Below are 20,785 nucleotides of genomic sequence, written 5' to 3'. Positions count from 1 at the left end.
TTTTGTTTACAATTAATGGTATACTCTGAAGAGCCAAAGAAACTGGTACACCTACCTAATATCAAGTAGGGCACCCACGAGCACGCAGAAGTGCCGCAACACAACGTGGCACGGACTCGACTGACGTCTGAAGTAGTGCTGGAGGAAGCTGACACCATGAATCCAGTAGGAGTGTCCATAAATTCGTAAGAGTACGAGGGGGTGGAGATCTGAACAGCACGTTGCAAGGCATCCCAGATATGCTCAATAATGTTTGTGTCTGGGGAGTTTGGTGGCCAGTGGAAGTGTTTAAACTCAGATGAGTGTTCCTGGAGCCATTTTGTAGCAATTCTGGACGTGTCGGGTGTCGCATTTTTCCGCTGGAATCGCCTAAGTCCGTCCGAATGCCCAATGGACATGAATGGATGCAGGTGATCAGACAGGACGCTCACGCGCATGTCACCTACCAGAGTCGTAACTAGACATAACAGGGGTCCCATATCATTCCAACTGCACACGTCCCACACCATTACAGAGCCCCCTCCAGCTTGAACAGTCCGCTGCTGACATGCAGGGCCCATGGATTCATAAGGTTGTCTCCATACCCGTACACGTCCATCCGCTCGATAAAATTTGAAACGAGACTCGTCCTACGAGGCAACATGTTTCCACTGATCAACACTCCAATGTCGGTGTTGACGAGCCCTGGGTAGGCGTCAAGCTCTGTATCGTGCAGTCATCAAGGGTGCATGAGTGGGTCTTTGGCTACGAAAGCCCATATCGACGATGTTTCGTTGAATGGTTCGCACGCTGACACTTGTTGATGGCCAGAATTGAAAGCTGCAGCGGTTTGTGGAAGGGTTGCATTTCTATTAAGTTGAACGACTCTCTTCAGCCGTAGTTGGTCCCGTTCTTGCATGATCTTTTTCCGGCCGCAGCGATGTCGAAGATTTGATGTTTTAACGGGTTCCTGATATTCACTGTACACTCGTGAAATGGTCGTACGGGAAAATCCTCACTTCATCGCTGCCTCGGAGATGCTGTGTCCCATCGCTCGTGCGGAGACTATAACACGACGTTCAAACTCACTTAAATCTTGGCAACTTGTCATTGTAGCAGCAGCAACCGATCTAACAACTGCGCCAGACACTTGTTGCCTTATATATAATCGTTGTCGACCGCAGCACCGTATTGCCTGTTTATACATTTCTGTATTTGAATACGCATGCCTATACCACTTTCGTTGGCGATTCAGTGTGGTTTAAATTTTACGCGGCGCTCGCAACTGCTCTAAAATACACAATGCATCACGATACACACAAGCCTTGACACAAGCAGTGCAATATTATGCGAAAAAGCCACGAACAGAAGAGTATTAGAATATAGAATTTAATAGGACCTATTTGGCACACGCCGTCTCATACAAAGGGAAATCGGCTAGCCTGTTTACGTTTGTAAATAAACACACGAAATGGAGAGATTTCTTTATTAGACAAATTTCAGATATCTTGTACACAGTCATGCCAAAGGTGAGTACTGTAGTGTTATCTCATCACACGCGAACCACCCCACCGTTACAAAGACCATTGCGTGTCGTGGCTAGTATTTTACATACTGAAACACAATGCAAGATAACAGGCTTTTAGCATGGTAATAGAATAATGTATATAGGGTATTTAGGTTCAACTTTCTGTAATAAGTGTTCTGTGTGAATACATCCGGAATCGTCTTGAGAAGTTGACGGGCTTTGTAAACTAGAGCGTTCCAGATGCACGACTGCAGTTACAGTAATATTTTGGAAGTTTTTTCGTATATTAAAAGAACTCATAACGATTAGTTCCTCAAAACATTTTCTTTCTCTTGTGAGATGGGTCTTGTATGAAACTAGCATTTTATGCAGACCTCTCCCAGTAAAATACCTGGTTTACTATCCTAAGTGCAGACACGACAAACTATCTGTTTACTCACTTCATTTATAGTAAGAGCCCTGTCTATTCTTACCGCCACGGTCACTCTGACGTCAGCAATATCGGAATTGCTTGCCTAACCTGGAACAGAGACTGTTTGTTCGTTTTGTTTGATTTCATGAGTGGTTAGTCCTCTAGCTCGATAAAAGCATCGCTCCACGTAGAAGATAAGCAAAGCCGGTAATTACTATGGAGTACGTCCACATTAGCAATACCTCTCCATTAACAGCCTCAATAAATATAAACACGCTTCAATGAAGCAACATAAATAGATTTATCTAGATTTTATATTCTACAAATGACTAGTTTTAGTTTCATAGTAGTACAGCTTCTCAGGAAATGACCAGTACAGTGTATATGATGTAAAAAGGAAAAGTAGGTCACTTATATAGTCTTCCCAATCGTAGACTCTACTTTTAGAGCAAGTGCATATTTTTTTTTGTAAGAACGTAAATAATTTAAACCTCTATCTTTTCCAACAGTCTGTTACAGTGAATGGTATTTTGAAAATGGTTTAGTGAATAGTAGTAGGACTGCTTTGTTATGAGATTTCTCAGCATTTGTTTTACTTCATAAAAAACTGATTTTAATGAAGTTGGATGATTATTTCCTTGGATCACAACTCCAACTTATACGAAGTTGCTCATGGATTAACAGTTGCAATATCTTATGAAAGAACGCCTAGCTATAAACACATTTTGTATATTCGAGTTATCAGCTTCATTAACACACTGATGAGCCAAATCATTATGACCACCTGCGTAACAGCGTGATGGTCTACCCTAGGAACGCAATACAGCAGTGATTCTGCGTGACTAGAATTCGATAAATCCTTGCTAGGTTTCTGAAGGCATGTTGTACCAGATGTGTACGCACAGGTTAGGCAATGCCTTTAAATTACGGACAGGTTGTTTTGTGGGCGCGGAGCTGGCACCCGATAGCTTCCAAAACGGGCTCAAATTTGGCGAAGTTAGTAGCGAAGACATTAACATGAGTTCACCATAATACTTGTCAAAGCATTGTAGTGCTATTCTTGGCTTTTAATACTGACATTTATCTTTCTGGAGGGTACCATCGCCGTTGGGAAGGACTTCAGGCAAGAAGGGATACGGGTGGTCCAATGTAATATTCACATGCTCCGCAACTATCTGGTGCCTTCGATTACTACCGCAGGACCCACCGAAGACCAGGTGAATGACCTCCATAGCATAACATTGTCGCCAACAGCATGCGTTCTTAGCGAACTGCATCTTTCAAACAGCTGTTCGCCTGCATGACTGAATATCTGGACACGTCCGTCGACCTGGTGTAACAGGAGACGTGATTCGTCTGCCCAGAGGAGAGGTTTCCATTGACGCACGGTCGAATCTCGATGATCCCATGCCCACTACAGTCGTAACTAGGTTGTTAGGTCAACATGGGAACACGTATTAGTCGTCTCCTTTAGAGCCCCATGTTGAACAGCGTGCGATGAACAGAGTGCTCAGAAACACTTGCGTCTGCACCTGCGTTATACTCTTTCGTCAGATCTGTTACAGATTGCCGCCCATTCCACTTTTCAGACCAGGAAAGCCTCCGATGTCCACGTTCTGTGAAGAGACGCGGACGTCCAAAACCTTGTTGCCTTCGGGTGGTTTCTCCGTCCTTCAAACACTTTCTATAGATATTCACGATATCAAAACATGAACGGTCGACCAGCTGGGACCTTTCTGAGATGATTGTTGGGGCGGAGGGGAGTAGGGAGGAGGGAAAGGGAGATGAGTGGAGGGGGAAGGGGTGGGGGAAGGGGTGGGGGAAATGAGAGGAGTGATGGAGGAGGGTCCGCAGCTCGTGGTCGTGCGGTAGCGTTCTCGCTTCCCACGCCCGGGTTCCCGGGTTCAATTCCCGGCGGGTCAGGGATTTTCTCTGCCTCGTGATGACTGGGTGTTGTGTGCTGTCCTTAGGTTAGTTAGGTTTAAGTAGTTCTAAGTTCTAGGGGACTGATGACCATAGATGTTAAGTCCCATAGTGCTCAGAGCCATTTTTTTTATGGAGGAGGGGAAGGGGTGGGAAGGGGAGGGGAAGGGGAGGGGGGAAAGGGAGAGGTATGACTGGCCTTAAGCTGCTTAGTTTCTATACACTCATCGAGGTGAAGCCACATGCGCTGTTCGGATGGAAGGGATTTTTTTTCGATACTTGTATTGCTTACAGAGTTTTGTCTTCCGGTAAAAGCAAGGCTGGGAAGCACTCATACCATAACACAGTCGTTGCTATAGTGTTTTTTAGTTTTTCAGCTTTTTAGTTTTTAGTTTTTTTATTAGTTGCTCGCTTATAAGAGGATTATGTCTCTCTCCTTCCAAGATACAGTGGTACCACTGACCAGAAAAAAGACGTTTATCCTTCAAGGAATATTCGCTCAGTATTAGTTATCGTGTTGTTTGGTCCTACCAGCATTATCTTATAGATGAAATCTCCAAACCACCATAGTCGTGCATGCATGTCTGAGGACTGTTGGATTGTGTTAAGTGGTTATTTTGTAGTATATTCAAGTCAAGATTCAATGTTCTCAGTTCAAAATTCATTGTAGCAAGCATAAGTTCATTCCACGAGAGTGAGTTTACACTTATTTTTCTGGATAGTTAATTTTGCTAGATATTTCATTGATTTTAGCACTATGTCCACTATCTGCATTGTTGCTGTCACAGCATTTGTTTTAAGCACAATGTGAAGTGAGGCCTGTTAGTATAATATTTATTGTAGGAGGCATAAGAATCACGCCTGGGAAATACACAATAGTAACATATCACACAGCAATTGAGTGTTCATGTTTGTTCAGTCACATTTTTTAAATAAATGAGCTGACATTATAGCAGCTGACCTGTTAAGAATGTCAACACCTTAGGTAGACTTGCAGTGTGCCACTCCAAAGGAGCAAGTGGCCTGTGTAAAGTTGTCTATTCCTCCACCATCTGTACAGCAGGAATCTCATCCCTTCACAGTATGAGTACACACACACACACACACACACACACACACACACACACACACACACACACACACGCGCGCGCACGAGACACGTCTACCAGACAGTCTTCAGACAGTCTACCTGAAGAAGTGGAATAAACGTGAGTGGTGGTGGAATGTAACCGCATACAACGGCAGAGGCTAGTGAGCGTGGGCACTGCTATCTGCCTGTGGGAGGGAGAGCAGTTGGATCAACGCACAATGAGAACAGTGTATCTTGTTTACGTGGGACATACACTCCTGGAAATTGAAATAAGAACACCGTGAATTCATTGTCCCAGGAAGGGGAAACTTTATTGACACATTCCTGGGGTCAGATACATCACATGATCACACTGACAGAACCACAGGCACATAGACACAAGCAACAGAGCATGCACAATGTCGGCACTAGTACAGTGAATATCCACCTTTCGCAGCAATGCAGGCTGCTATTCTCCCATGGAGACGATCGTAGAGACGCTGGATGTAGTCCTGTGGAACGGCTTGCCATGCCATTTCCACCTGGCGCCTCAGTTGGACCAGCGTTCGTGCTGGACGTGCAGACCGCGTGAGACGACGCTTCATCCAGTCCCAAACATGCTCGATGGGGGACAGATCCGGAGATCTTGCTGGCCAGGGTAGTTGACTTACACCTTCTAGAGCACGTTGGGTGGCACGGGATACATGCGGACGTGCATTGTCCTGTTGGAACAGCAAGTTCCCTTGCCGGTCTAGGAATGGTAGAACTATGGGTTCGATGACGGTTTGGATGTACCGTGCACTATTCAGTGTCCCCTCGACGATCACCAGTGGTGTACGGCCAGTGTAGGAGATCGCTCCCCACACCATGATGCCAGGTGTTGGCCCTGTGTGCCTCGGTCGTATGCAGTCCTGATTGTGGCGCTCACCTGCACGGCGCCAAACACGCATACGACCATCATTGGCACCAAGGCAGAAGCGACTCTCATCGCTGAAGACGACACGTCTCCATTCGTCCCTCCATTCACGCCTGTCGCGACACCACTGGAGGCGGGCTGCACGATGTTGGGGCGTGAGCGGAAGACGGCCTAACGGTGTGCGGGACCGTAGCCCAGCTTCATGGAGACGGTTGCGAATGGTCCTCGCCGATGCCCCAGGAGCAACAGTGTCCCTAATTTGCTGGGAAGTGGCGGTGCGGTCCCCTACGGCACTGCGTAGGATCCTACGGTCTTGGCGTGCATCCGTGCGTCGCTGCGGTCTGGTCCCAGGTCGACGGGCACGTGCACCTTCCGCCGACCACCGGCGACAACATCGATGTACTGTGGAGACCTCACGCCCCACGTGTTGAGCAATTCGGCGGTACGTCCACCCGGCCTCCCGCATGCCCACTGTACGCCCTCGCTCAAAGTCCGTCAACTGCACATACGGTTCACGTCCACGCTGTCGCGGCATGCTACCAGTGTTAAAGACTGCGATGGAGCTCCGTATGCCACGGCAAACTGGCTGACACTGACGGCGGCGGTGCACAAATGCTGCGCAGCTAGCGCCATTCGACGACCAACACCGCGGTTCCTGGTGTGTCCGCTGTGCCGTGCGTGTGATCATTGCTTGTACAGCCCTCTCGCAGTGTCCGGAGCAAGTATGGTGGGTCTGACACACCGGTGTCAATGTGTTCTTTTTTACATTTCCAGGAGTGTATTTTTTCAGCGTTTTTCCACGATGAGACTGGTTTTACTTAGCTGAAGACCACTTTCAGACAGCGGTGGCACATACAGAATGTTTGAAAGCGTGCCACAGTTGACTGTTCGGTTCTTGATCCATGACAGATAGGTATTTGACTGTTGCTCCAGGGGAGCCAGTCTTTCCGAGAAATATTTTTCATCGCTTGCAGGAAGCGTCCTACTGTTGAGTCTTTTGTCCATCTGTGGCTGATTTCTTTAGACTGGAAACACTATATCAATGCTATCATATGGATCTGTTTCTATACTATCAGCAAAAGATTAGAACAGACCTGGAAAACGTATCACTAAATGTGGAGGGGGTTGGGGGTGGAGGGGATAGGGAAGGAAGAAGGGAAGTAAGTATAGAGGTAAGACTGCTTCTAAGCTGCTTAGTTTGTATTCACACATTGAAGTGCACACATGTGCAGTGGCCTCCAATGTGTCGTGGCAAGACTTTTTGTAGTATGCTTTTGTGATGGTTCTGTTATTACAATGATTTTTTCAATTCCAAGTTTGTGTGGTACATTATGATCTATTGTCCATAAGTGATGGTTTTTTAATGACAAGTTCGTTGTGTAATTAGAGCAGTGTAGCATTTTCTGTCAGTTGTGCCATCATGTATTGGCTTTTCTGCCCTTCAGTGACAGTTGGCTGCCCTATCCCTTCTTAACACGTATCTATGTACTCGTTCTTCAACAGATATTTCTCCTGTAGATCGGTATGGGGTGACTCTTCCTACACTTCAGTGATAGTTTGCTGTATTATCCCTTCTTGCAATGTATTTGTGTACTAGCTCCTCAGCAGCAATTCCAGTTACAGATCAGTAGGAGGCAGCTCTCCCTACATTTCAGTGGTAGTTTGCTACCCTATCCCTTCATACCATGTATCTGTGTACAACTTCCTCAGCGGCTATACACTTATAGATCTACAGCACGCAATTCTTCTGGCAATGGCTATGCACATGTTTCCCACAAATTTTGAATGGTACTGTGGACTAGGGCATTCAGCAAGGTGAACGTATACATACATGTGTTCACAAAAGTGGGGCTGGAGGGGGGTGATGGGAGGTGGAGGCAGTGGGGCTGTTATAGAACAGTTTTGAGCATCCTCTGGTGATGGTAATATGGGTTACAGCAGCCGGTCTTCAGACTTCAAGGTGGACATACACACTCATGATCAGACTAAGTGGTGCTGGGAGACAGCAGAAAATGTGATGGAGGGGGTGGCGGAGTGTGGAGGCAGCTGTAGGACAATACAGAAGCAGGATAATACCATCAAAAATAAATAAAGCACAAACTGAGTCTTTTTCCCGCTAAATCAGAAGTGATGAATGGGAGGTAAAGTTGAGAGGGGATGAGGGAAATGGAGGAGTGAAGGGGGAGTGGGGCAGGTAGAAGAAATAGTAGTGGTGACATCAGGGCGACATTGTCATATCTACCTCCCACAGAGAAGAGGTGGGAGGCAGCTATTTTGAATAAATTTGGCAACAATGCAGCCCATACTGAGACAAATTTCATTCCGCTGCTCATACGACACACCAATATTCTCTTGTTCTGCCATCCTGCACCAAGCAGAAATTAGACGTATGGAGCAGAACCGATCCAAAATCCCATTACTAAGATGTCCTCTATCATAGTCTTTGAGTTGGGTCTCCGGTAGGACCACTGCTATCTAGTGCAATGCTGATGCCATAACATGGTAGAGTTTGTTTATCCAATTAATTCTTCCAGTTTAGTTCTGTCAATCCCACTGACCTCAGCAGTTACATACCGCTGATATGGGATGGGATCTGAATATAAATGATTACTCATGTAGACACCATTTTGGAATGTTTGCAGCTGCTATCCGATTGTAGGTGGCGCTGTGGGTTTATTTAAACAGCTACAGAATCGTTATTCGAAGTCGTGTGTTCTGTTAAGTTAAAAACTATTATCAACTTCTGTAGCAGTAAATTCAAACCAAGCACATTCTCTTTGGTCAACGCGTGTTGCGTAGTTTTCAGATAATTATTTGTTACTCTCACAAGTCAGTAAAAATAAGATTAGCACCGCTGGTATTCCCTTATTATCACTACTCTTGCAGACATTATTTCATTTAATAAACATCTTTCGATCAGACTTGATGAAGGACATTTCCTTCTGCACTCATAAAAAACTGTTTCACTCAGTATTGCACTACAGATAAAGATATCTCACTTCATATCGAAGACAAACTTCTCTTACGCATTGCTTCAGAGACCATGACAGTAAAAACCTTTGGACATGGGTCTCATTACATTTGTCATTTTATGAACACTCCTCGCAATACTCATCAGAACATTCTAATACTTATTTCCTTATACACCCACCACCCAACAATTCACCTGTATTATAACTGATGAAATCTATCGCAACCTGACTGCTTGCACAGTTACGTCACAGCACAGTCAGTGCACCAAAGTAGTTTCTGGGCGGTACGGGTTACTGTTCCAATAATTTATAAAGGACATTGAAAATTGAGGAAAGGTAAAGGCATAAAAGAGGCAATTCTCACGTTGCCCTTCACAGTGGAAGCAAGACGGAAGAAAAATAAAGATACATTAATCGCATTCATCGACCTAGAAATAAATGTTCGAGAATGGAAAATGGTGTAAGATGTTCGAAATTCTGAAAAAACGCGAGGGGTTATACCGAAAGTTGTAAATCTTTTAGTAGTGCAGGTTTTCAAATTCTCATTGGATTCACTCCTTCAAATGCTCATCATCGTCAATCTTCACAGAATGACTTTTTTTCTGTTATAGCCCAGACTGAAAAATCCATGATTGACATATGGAGATCATAGAGGAAACTGAATGATTTTTCTAAACCAACTGCAAATTTTCCAAAAGTAAACTACTTTTCAGTTCTAGGATCTTAAAGAATATTTACGTAATTTATCATAATTCACAGTATCATTAAAATGGCTCATTTAGCCTACTGTTGAAATCCCTGACGAAGCGCTAATGCCAGTAGTGTAGCTCCCAATCTTGAACATAGCACTCAGTAGCACTGTATTCAAGAAACAACTGTTTGCTTGGATGACACATATGAAGTTGAGGTTGACACGTATCTCTTCAACACGATGGACTTAACACTCAACAGCACTGTGTCCAAGAAACAACTGTTTACTTGGACGACACATACAGCCGATGTTACCATGAGTCCATGGTAACCGGGTTGTATGTGTGTCATTCAAGCAAACAGTTATTTCTTGGACACAGTGCTACTCAGCGCTGTGTTCATGATTAGGAGCTATGTATTTTAATATTCACAGGTAATAACATACGGTATTCATGCATGGATGTTATTTCGTCAATTTCATCAAGGTGCGTTCTGATACTTCATACTTGAGCGATATATATTTCAGTATGACAGCAGAATTGCTAGGATTAATAAGACAAGATTTTCACGTGTCAGGTTCGTTATGCAAGTAGTTGGACAACACCAAGCCTAATGCAACATATATGATGCTAAGATTTTAATGTTCTGTATAAAGGCTTCACAGCGATCAATAGCAGCGATGTTCCTTCTATGCTATTGCTGCATAACAAGGTTTAATTTAACATGATAAATTCACAGTATTGTTTGTTATGGCAAACGATTGTTCTTAGATGTTAATTATATTTCAGGTTCTCATAATTAACAGCAGATTTATTTCATACTTTTTACATGGTGACTGAGCTTCACCGAAATTAGTCATTTAAACTTTCTATAACTTACTGCGATGATGGCTTTACTACTGCACTGAAGTCAAATAAATTTGAAAAATAAAAGACATAAATGTGTCTATTCACTTTGTCACTCATTTTAAAAGTCGCTTCGTCTCTCAAAAGAATGCCTTTGTAAAATTTGGGGTCACCTTCCTGCTAGAGAATTCTGTACGCCTACCTGGATCTTCATGTAGGGTTGGAAGTAAAATATGACTACATAGCTTCAAAATCAGCATTATCAGAATGTTTTGTACAGACTCACACAGGTAGGTGCGTTTATTTACGCACCTGCTTTCGGGGTGGGAGATATTCCATCCATGGATCGAAACCGCCTAGCAGATTAATGATGAGGATTAGTTTGCCAGTCAGCCTTCATGCGTTTTTAGTTGGTTTCTCGCGTACCACTAGATGAAAACCGGGCTGATTCCCAAGTTCTACCTGAGGTACACGATACTCTAGCATTTAGTACACTTTCTCACATACGTACACGGAATTTACTCTTCACGCAGACAGACTGAGTACACTGTTTATGTCCGGAAGGGGGAGGGGGGGTGAAGGTAAATGCGAGACTGATGTTAGTTGTTTTGTCTCCTTAAGAGACTTACACAACATCAGCGTCATCCCTCATATGATTGTCCTTGCTATTCCATACTCCTTGGACGCTTTTCTTTGAGGTTTAGTCGTTAATTGCACGAAACATTGTGTGAGAACATTAAGATTCTTTTCTGGTAGTAACAGACTTCGGCCTGTCTGAACGAGGAAGCTCTGATACTGACCTAGTATCTTCAGATCTGCCATGTAATTTGCGAAGATATTGTCGAGATGGAGGTTGGGTGTTTGCAAAACTTTCCACAAACAAGTCACCAACCTCGTTGTAATTATGGTTATGTTTCTACCATGTTCACAAAAATATATGTGCTGTTTCATATTTAACATTCTATTCATTGTTTCCCAGAGAACAACAAACAACATAATCTCAAACTGCTAATGAAAACTGACTTATTCCCTACCCTGCAGACAGGAGAAATGACATGCACTTTCTGTATATAAGGAAACAATCTGCAGTGGGTTTATTATTCAGAAATCAGTTTTTGAGAGTTTCTCATTAAATCTAGTTCATCATCATGTAAGAAGGAAAACGGAATTAGACAATACCCAGGATACTGACCTATTAAGTCTACTTCTTGAAACAATAATGTACCAACAGCCGTATGTATTGTAGAAATTTATTTTATTTTATGAACTTCTATGTTCTACCAGTTCCAGCATTACATCAAGAAGCTCATTCCAACCGTCGTCCCACGATCCATAATGGATCAACGAAGATTAAGATATTAAGTCTATAGCTTATTATTCCATGATACTGCTGCAAGTGTTGGATGGGTTCTCACAACTACAATACGAATATGGTATCAATAGTTTCTGGTGACCATACTCAATGCTTCCAAGTGAATAGACTGTTCACTTGGCCATGCAGGTTTGTATAGTCACATCCGGTACCTTGAGTCAGGAAATGGCTTCAGTAAGACAAGTATTCACACGGTTAGTGCAACTGCCAGCACGTTAGCCATTGTTGTGACTTACTTGACGCGTGGGGAGGGGTGGGGGAGGATAGGGCCAAGCGACAGTGGTGCGACCAGCGAGAACACTGGATGCAGAAGCGCCTCCATGTCGTCCTTAGAAATGAGTCTCAGTTCTGCGTATAGGTTCACACTGGATGTACTGTTTGTGGGGGCTTAGAGAATAACGAAAGCTGCTAAATCTCATTCATCTTTGTCATTCTGCTCCATCACCTGCCGTGATGATGTGAATTGCTATCTGCTAAAGTAAAGCAGTGATGGATACGAAGATTGTTTTAAATACCTCACTACTTTAGAATGCATAGACCTATAGGAGATGGTATGTCTTTGCCTTCCTCCGACCTCTGATACGAGTTACCCAGCCAGTTATAGTGAGTCTTACAGGTGGAGTCCGAACGACGGAGCAACTCGGCATTTCTCACACCAATAAATATTTCAGGAGGGGAAAGAAGTTATAAGCGACAGATAATTATCCTATGGTTGACTGAGGATCGAACATGAGGCATTAGAATTTGTATTCAGGCACTTTCCACTGGTCTACCAACCCGATACACAACAGCGTTGCCATTGGTTCACATACCCGGTAATTTGTACTCCAGGTAGTACATTTCTGATGTGTTAAGACCTGTGGCTATGGCACAACTTCAAGGTCTCTATGACGTTATCATTCAACAACAAAACGGAAGACTGCAAGCTGCCTGTACTGTCCTGACCTACCTTCATACAGTGGATGTTCGACTTTTGCTCCGGCCGAAACATTCCCCAGATGTCTCTCCCATTTAACCGTCCTAATACCACTGGGGTCAATATAACCCTATAAGCACGTTGGAAATACATATCATCCTTGTTTTCAAAACTATTATTTTCAAATTATACTACTTTTACCTCTGAGTCATATGAAACCGATGATGTTTGGCCCCTTTTCATATATACAAAACATTAACCTATCAATTGCCAAATATTTCTTTTCTTCAGTCCATTTCTATTTCTGGGTTAACTGGCTGACGTACAGACTGGGAAAAGGAACGTTATTGTTGTTGTTGTGGTCTTCAGTCCAGCGCCTGGTTTGATGCAGCTCTTTATGACACTCTATCCTGTGCAAGCTTCTTCATCTCCCAGTACCTACTGTAGCCTACATCCTTCTGAATCTGCTTAGTGTATTCATCTCTTGGTCTCCCTCTACGATTTTTACCCTCCATGCTAACATCCAGTAATAAATTGGTGATCCCTTGATGCCTCAGAACATGTCCTACCAAGCGATTCCTTCTCCTAGTGAAGTTGTGCCACGAATTCCTCTTCTCCCCAATTCTATTAGTACCTCCTCATTAGCTACCTGATCTATCCATCTAATCCTTGGCATTCTTCTGTAGCACCACATTTCTAAAGCCTATATTCTCTTCTTGTCTAAACTATTTATCGTTCATGTTTCACTTCCATAAATGGCTACACTCCATACAAATACTTCCAGAAAAGACATCCTGACACTTAAATCTATACTCGATGTTAGCAAATATCTCTTCTTCAGAAACACATTCTTTGCCATAGCCAGTCTACATTTTATATCCTCTCTACTTCGACCATCATCAGTTATTTTGATCCCCGAAAAGCAAAACTCGTGTACTACTTTAAGTGTCTCATTTCCTAATCTAACTCCCTCAGCATCAGCTGATATAATTCGACTACATTCCATTATCCTCGTTTTGCTGTTGTTCATGTTCATCTTATATTCTCCCTTCAAGACACTGTCCATTTCGTTCAACTGTTCTACCAGGTCCTTTGCCGTCTCTGACAGAATTACAATGTCATCGGCAAACCTCAAAATTTTTATTTCTTCTCCATGGATTTTAATTCCTACTCCAAATTTTTCTTTTGTTTCCTTTACTGTTTGTTCAATATACAGATTGAATAACATCGGGGATAGGCTACAACTCTGTCTCACTCTCTTCCCAACCACTGCTTCCTTTACATACCCCTCGACTCTTATAACTGTCATCTGGTTTTTGTACAAATAGTAAACAGCCTTTCCTTCCCTGTATTTCACCCCTGCCACCTTTAGAATTTGAAAGAGAGTATTCCAGTCAACATTGTAAAAAGCTTTCTCTAAGTCGACAAATGCTAGAAACGTTGGTTTGCCTTTCCTTAATCTATCTTCTAAGAATCGTCGTAGGGTCAGTATTGGCTCAAGCGTTCCAGCTTTTCTACGGAATCCAAACCGATCTTTCCCGAGGTCCGCTTCTACCAGTTTTTCCACTGGTCTGTAAAGACTTCGCGTTAGTATTTTGCAGCCGTGACTTATTAAACTGATAGTTTGGTAATTTTCACACATGTCAACACCTGATTACTTTAAGATTGGAATTATTACATTCTTCTTGAAGCCTGAGGGTATTTCGCCTGTGTCATACATCTTGCTCGCCAGATGGTAGAGTTTTGTCAGAGCTGGCTCTCCCGAGACTATCAGTAGTCCTAATGGAATGTTGTCTATTCCCGGGGCCTTGTTTCGAGTCAGATCATTCAGTGCTCTGTCAAACTCATCACCTAGCATCACGTCTCCCATTTCATCTTCACTTTCGTTCTCTTCCATTCCCATAACATTGCTCTCAAGTACGTTGCCGTTGTGTAGACCCTCTATATACTCCTTCCACCTTTCTGTTTTCCCTTTTTTGCATAGAACTTGTTTTCCATCTGGGCTCTTGATGTTCATACAAGTGGTTCTCTTTTCTCCAAATGTCTCTCTAATTTTCCTAGTGATATATGCCTCTACATCCTTACATTTGTTCTCTAGCCACCCCTGAGTAGCCATTTTGCACTTCCTGTCGATCTCTTTTTTGAGACGTTTGTATTCCTTTTTACCTGCTTCATTTACTGCATTTTTATATTTTCTCCTTTCATCAGTTAAGTTCAGTATCTCTTCTGTTTCCCAAGGATTGCTACTAGCACTCGTCTTTTTACCTACTTGATCCACTGCTGCCTTCACAGTTCCATCTCTGAAAGCTACCCATTCTTCTTCTACTGTATTCCTTTCCCCCATTCTTGTTAATTGTTCCCAAATGCTCTCTCTGAAACTCTCTGCAGCCTCTGGTTCTTTCAGTCTATCCAGGTCCCATTTTCTTAAATTCCTACCTTTTTGCAGTTTCTTCATTTTCAGTCTACAGTTCATAACCATTAAATCGTGGTTAGAGTCCACATCTGTCACTGGAAGTATCTTACAATTTAAAACCTGGTTCCTAAATCTCTGTCTTACCATTGCATACTCTATCTGAAACCTTCCAGTGTCTCCAGGCCTCTCCCACGTGTACAAACTTCTTTCACTACTCTTAGACCAAGTGTTAGCATTCCTGCCAGGTCTTTCTTCGATATCACGGAAGGAACATCCAGCTTCTCGTTGAGCTATTATACGACCTGTTTCAAACTCAGTGAGATGCTGATAATGACATCTTTGTCGCCTTAAAGGCTTCCTTGACTGACATCAACTCAACACGTCCAAAGGTAACTAACACTCTCGAGTGTTTGAACTTTTATTTGAAACAAACCTGGTTTGCGTCCTGACAGTAGCGCTACTAGTGCCACTCTTATGCGACTGGTGCGAAATTTAAATATACATCATCTTTCACATGTAGTAACACCCCTATCAACTTTGTTTTATGACGCAAAGCTCCTGGTGTTGTGAATATTTTTTCTGTCAGCGTAGTATCATTATGGTTTCATTGAACAACTGTGATGTACGTTTTTATCTTACTTCATTGCAGTATTGCCAATACAGCCAGTGTAAACAGTTTGGGGCCTATATGATCCCACTATATGATCCCAGTGGTACTCAGTGAAACAAAAAAATCCTTGTCATAGGAGGATTGTGGGTTGCCGAGAGACGGGGACACCACACTCGCAGCCACTACTGTTGATGAACTCGGACTAAAGCAGCATAGAATTATGTGCCTGTACGAGTCCACCAAACTCATTTCGACTTGATGTTGAGCGAGATGGGAGCATCTGTTACTTCCAGAGGTAAAAGTTCTGTATATTATATACTTATATGGATATGGTGTCTGTTCTTTCCGACATGTCCGAAAGAAAAGACACCATATCCAATAAGGTCACAGTTCGTAGTAATTGACGGAAAGTCATCGAATAAAATAGGCGTTCCCCAAGGTAGTGTATAGGCCCTTTGCTGTTCCTTATCTATATAACCGATTTGGGAGACAATCTGAGCAGCCGTATTAGGTTGTTTGCAGATGACGCTGTCGTTTATCGACTAATAAAGTCATCAGAATATCAAAACAAATTGTAAATCGATATAGAAAAAATATCTGAATGGTGCGAAAAGTGGCAGTTGACCCTAAATAACGAAAAACGTGAGGTCATCCACATGAGTGCGAAAAGGAACTCGTTAAACTTCGGCTACACGATAAATCAGTCTAATGTAAAAGCCGTAAATTCAACTAAATACCTAGGTATTACAATTAGGAACAAGTTAAATTGGAAAGAACACTTAGAAAATGTGGAGAAGGTTAACCAAAGGCTGCGTTTTATTGGCAGGACACTTAAAAAATGTAACAGACCTACTAAGGAGACTGCCTACACTACGCTTGTCCGTCCTCTTTTAGAATACTGCAGCGCGGTGTGGGATCTTTACCAGGTAGGACTGACGGAGTACATCGAAAAAGTTCTAAGAAAAGCAGCACGTTATGTATTATCGCGAAATATGGGAGAGAGTGTCACAGAAATGATACAGGATTTGGGCTGGGAACCATTAAAAGAAAGGCGTTTTTCGTTGCGACGGAATCTTCTCACAAAATTCCAAACACCAACTTTCTCCTCCGAATGCGAAAATATTTTGTTGACGCCGATCTACATAGGGCGGAACGATCACCACGATAAAATAAGGAAAATCAGAGCTCGTACGGAAAGATATTGGTGTTCGTTCTTTCCGCACGCTATACGAGATTGGAATAATAGGGAATTGTGAAGATGGTTCGATGAACCCTCTGCCAGGCACTTAAATGTGATTTACAGAGTATCCATGTAGACGTAGATGTAAGTATATAGTTCTACCAATACCAGCCATGACCTTCTTGTTCAGTGCGGGAGCACACATATTCCCCGATCTCTTACCTGACTTGGTAAGAATGTCTTCTACGAGTAATGAGTGTGTTGGGTAGGGACACTACGAATGCAATGTGTGGACATACAAGGGGAGAATGTGGGTCTCGCGGGAGGCGTGCCTGAGATAGTCCCTGAAGTCGCGTTATGCTCTGGGCCCTTGGTGGCTCAGATGGACAGAGCGTCTGCCGTGTAAGCAGGAATCCCGGGTTCGAGTCCTGGTCGGAGCACGCATTTTCATCTGTCCCCGCTGAAATATATGAACGCCCGTTAGCAGCTGAAGGCATTAATATAATTCTAATTTATTTCTGTATATGAAGTTTCGCATCCAGCACAACTCAACTCACCTGTAAGTTTGATCAAGTATCGTTCTATTTACAGTATGCAGGGTTTTACAAAAAGGTACGGCCAAACTTTCAGGAAACATTCCTCACACACAAATAAAGAAAATATGTTACGTGGACATGTGTCCGGAAACGCTTAATTTCCATGTTAGAGCTCATTTTAGTTCTTCCACCTACGCTCAATGGAGCACGTTATCATGATTTCATACGGGATACTCTACTTGTGCTGCTAGAACATGTGCCTTTACAAGTACGACACAACATATGGTTCATGCACGATGGAGCTCCTGCACATTTCAGTCGAAGTGTTCGTACGCTTCTCAACAACAGATTCGGTGACCGATGGATTGGTAGAGGCGGACCAATTCCATGGCCTCCACGCTCTCCTTACCTCAACCCTCTTGACTTTCATTTATGGGGGCATTTGGAAGCTCTTGTCTACGCAACCCCGGCACCAAATGTAGAGACTCTTCGTGCTCGTATTGTGGACGGCTGTGATACAATACGCCAGTCTCCAGGGCTGCATCAGCGCATCAGGGATTCCATGCGACGGAGGTTGGATGCATGTATCCTCTCTAACGGAGGACATTTTGAACATTTCCTGTAACAAAGTGTTTGAAGTCACGCTGGTACGTTCTGTTGCTGTGTGTTTCCATTCCATGATTAATGTGATTTGAAGAGAAGTAATAAAATGAGCTCTAACATGGAAAGTAAGCGTTTCCGGACACATGTCCACATAACATATTTTCTTCTTTGTGTGTGAGGAATGTTTCCTGAAAGTATGGCCGTGCCTTTTTGTAACACCCCGTATATGCACAGTTAGTGCAATTTTGTTATTTGCTGTGTTTGCTGATGGAGAAAATTTAATTCTTAGCAGTGTAAAACGTGAAGAAAGGAGACAGTAGTCACTCTTTGTGAAGCAAAGATGATTGAAACCCCATAGAGATCCTTCGCAGCCGCTGTCGCTGGTGTGTCATGTCTGTGTTTGTGGCGCAGGCTCTCTGGGCGGCAGCGCGGGCCTCTTCCTGGGCTGCAGCCTGCTCAGCGTGCTAGAGCTGCTCTACTTCGTGACGCTGCGCGCCCTCTGCGCTCCCAGGCGGCGGCGAGGCCAGCCGCCGCAGCCCCGCCCCCACCCCCGCCGCCTACACCACCACCACGTGCTGCCCGTCTAGGCGCCCAGCTGCTGTGCACGGCCTTTCTGCCATGAATCGCCGGATACTATTCAACACTGCGGTTCTGTATCGCAGCGCTGTTGTATAGAAAAGACTGCCACGGTTATACATCATGTCCCAGGAGGAGAGGTCAGTATTCAGGGATATGACAAGAACGCTCATTTGAAACAAAAATCTTCATCGGCACATAAGCCCTGTTTCGATTGTTTCCGAGACACAACACATTCACTGTACTTTCTTTTTCGGCTAGTGGCGCACACGTATATGCCTTACCCTATTATCCACCCAACCACTTTGATGTTTTGTTCTAGCCAAGCCAATATTGTTGCTTTCAACTTCCTCCCTCGCGATGTCTTTCTGCCACTAAACTAGCCTTTTGAACACACGGTTATACATGGTGTGTTGCTAGTGAAGTAGTGTCAGGGATGGAGAGCTAATCAGAGAGAAGCATCAGTAAACTGCTTATGCACATGTGCTAGTGGAAATGACATTCATCTGCACTAATGGAGAATATGCAGACATGGTGTTTGCTTACAGCATCTTAGGGATGTGAAAAATCGACCGGTTAAACCCGTAGCGGTATTTCAGATCAGAATAACCGGTATTTTTCGATATTTCCTTGGTCTCTGTTATAACAGGTGTGTTTTTATTTTTCACTAATAACCGAGTCAAAAGAAACCGCAATATCAATTGGCCATAACAGTCGAGCTAAAATTTCCAATCTTCACACAAACCTTTTTTTTAAAAAAAAAGGAGTAATTTTTGTTCGTAAAACATGCGTTGATTTGGAGTATTGCATTATTAAAGAAAATGAGAAACGCGATCATAGCTATTTTAATAAAAATACCAAGAGAAATGGGCAACAAATACATGACATAAGGATTAGTAAAGCACTGCTGACACGCAAATGTCTCTGTCGCCGTACGTCGTGGCGTAAGGTAAACGTGTCAGTGCAGTATGTAGGACTTGGCCCTACCTAATTTATAGCTGTCGTCGCCGGACATCCATCGTATTGCAGAACGACACAGACCCTTGTCTGTAAATGTTTTACGAAGCGGCGTAGCAATGAAGTACAATGCTTCAGTTACTTTAAAAGAGTAAAGATTTGTCACTCCATGCAATAACAAAATGGCAGGAAGGTATGACAACAATAACAAATTAAAAACTTAACAACAATCCATTCATGCTACACAATAAAAATAGAAAGTAGCTCATGTGCTACCTGTGCCTACGTAACATGCCTTTATCTCCTTGCAGCCCTTGGAAACGGCCAATTTATCACGAAAAACGGAGTTCTTCAACTTTAGTTTTCACCCTTTAGTACTATCTGTAATGCCTAAATAGTGATACGATCCCCGATTAAAACATGATTTTTGATTAGAGTTTCAAAAAGTTAGAATCGGTATGAGAACACTGGTGACATTTTTTTGTAGTATTCAATCACTTGTCACTTTTCGAGACAGCAGCGAAAGTTCGATGGATTAAATTTCCTTTTTATCTGTCCCTTTAATTTAATATTTGATTCTATGTATACTGAAAGTGAGATAATCAAAGATTTTTAATCTTTGTCCGATTTCTGCATTTAGTACAGGAAATAATGGAAAAAAACTGAAATCGGTTATTTCAGAAACTGGTTATACTGAGAGGTTTTAAGTCAAGTTAAAATGGCGTGATAAAAAGCCGATATAACAGCAAACCAGTTGCAAAAAATACGTATCTTTTGAATTGATGCTTTCTAAAACGCATGTTCTAACGTTTCCTAACTGTTGTACACAAGTACATGTGTAAATATGACAATTTATCTACTGAGTAATACAGAAAATATATAACAATATACACTAAACGTGTTGTATCTCGGAAATCATCCGGGGTGGGATATATATCCATATGAAGTTTTTTACTTCAGAGGAGCGTTCCTGTCATAAACGTGAATAGTGACCATTTCTTCTGAGAACCCTGTATCTCTGTCTACTTGTGGACCTCCAACGGGCGCTGTGTTGTCAGCAGATATGCTGCAATTTTTTCGATGAAAAATTGACCACGAGCTGCTTTAAACTGAGTATCAAATTCCGTACAATGTTTCGCGTTATGTGCACATGACTGTACAGTATTTTTAAGGCATCAGAAATAATAAATCATTCACTTAAACTGTATGTATTGTTGAAGTTTGAAGAGCAGAATAATTATATTCCGTTACACCACATTACTGTATACGTATAAAAATTAGCGCGAAA

The 20,785-nt window shown here is 42.9% G+C and overlaps 1 protein-coding gene across 1 annotated transcript in view; it reads left to right on the top strand.

Annotated features, from left to right (window-relative positions):
- The window catches only part of LOC124776407 (pickpocket protein 28-like), a 175,007-nt gene extending 156,456 nt beyond the window's left edge, over positions 1–18,551 (top strand). The window contains exon 10 of the mRNA XM_047251394.1: positions 18,376–18,551. Coding sequence (XP_047107350.1) covers positions 18,376–18,551 — 176 coding nt within the window. The remainder of the gene's footprint in view (positions 1–18,375) is intronic.
- The last annotated feature ends 2,234 nt before the right edge of the window (positions 18,552–20,785 follow it).

This window comes from Schistocerca piceifrons, chromosome 1, assembly GCF_021461385.2.
Source record: "Schistocerca piceifrons isolate TAMUIC-IGC-003096 chromosome 1, iqSchPice1.1, whole genome shotgun sequence".
In the NCBI taxonomy this organism is placed as follows: Eukaryota; Metazoa; Arthropoda; class Insecta; order Orthoptera; family Acrididae; genus Schistocerca; species Schistocerca piceifrons.
The sequence above is the reverse complement of the archived record's forward strand: the minus strand, read 5'-3'. Positions and strand labels throughout refer to the sequence as shown.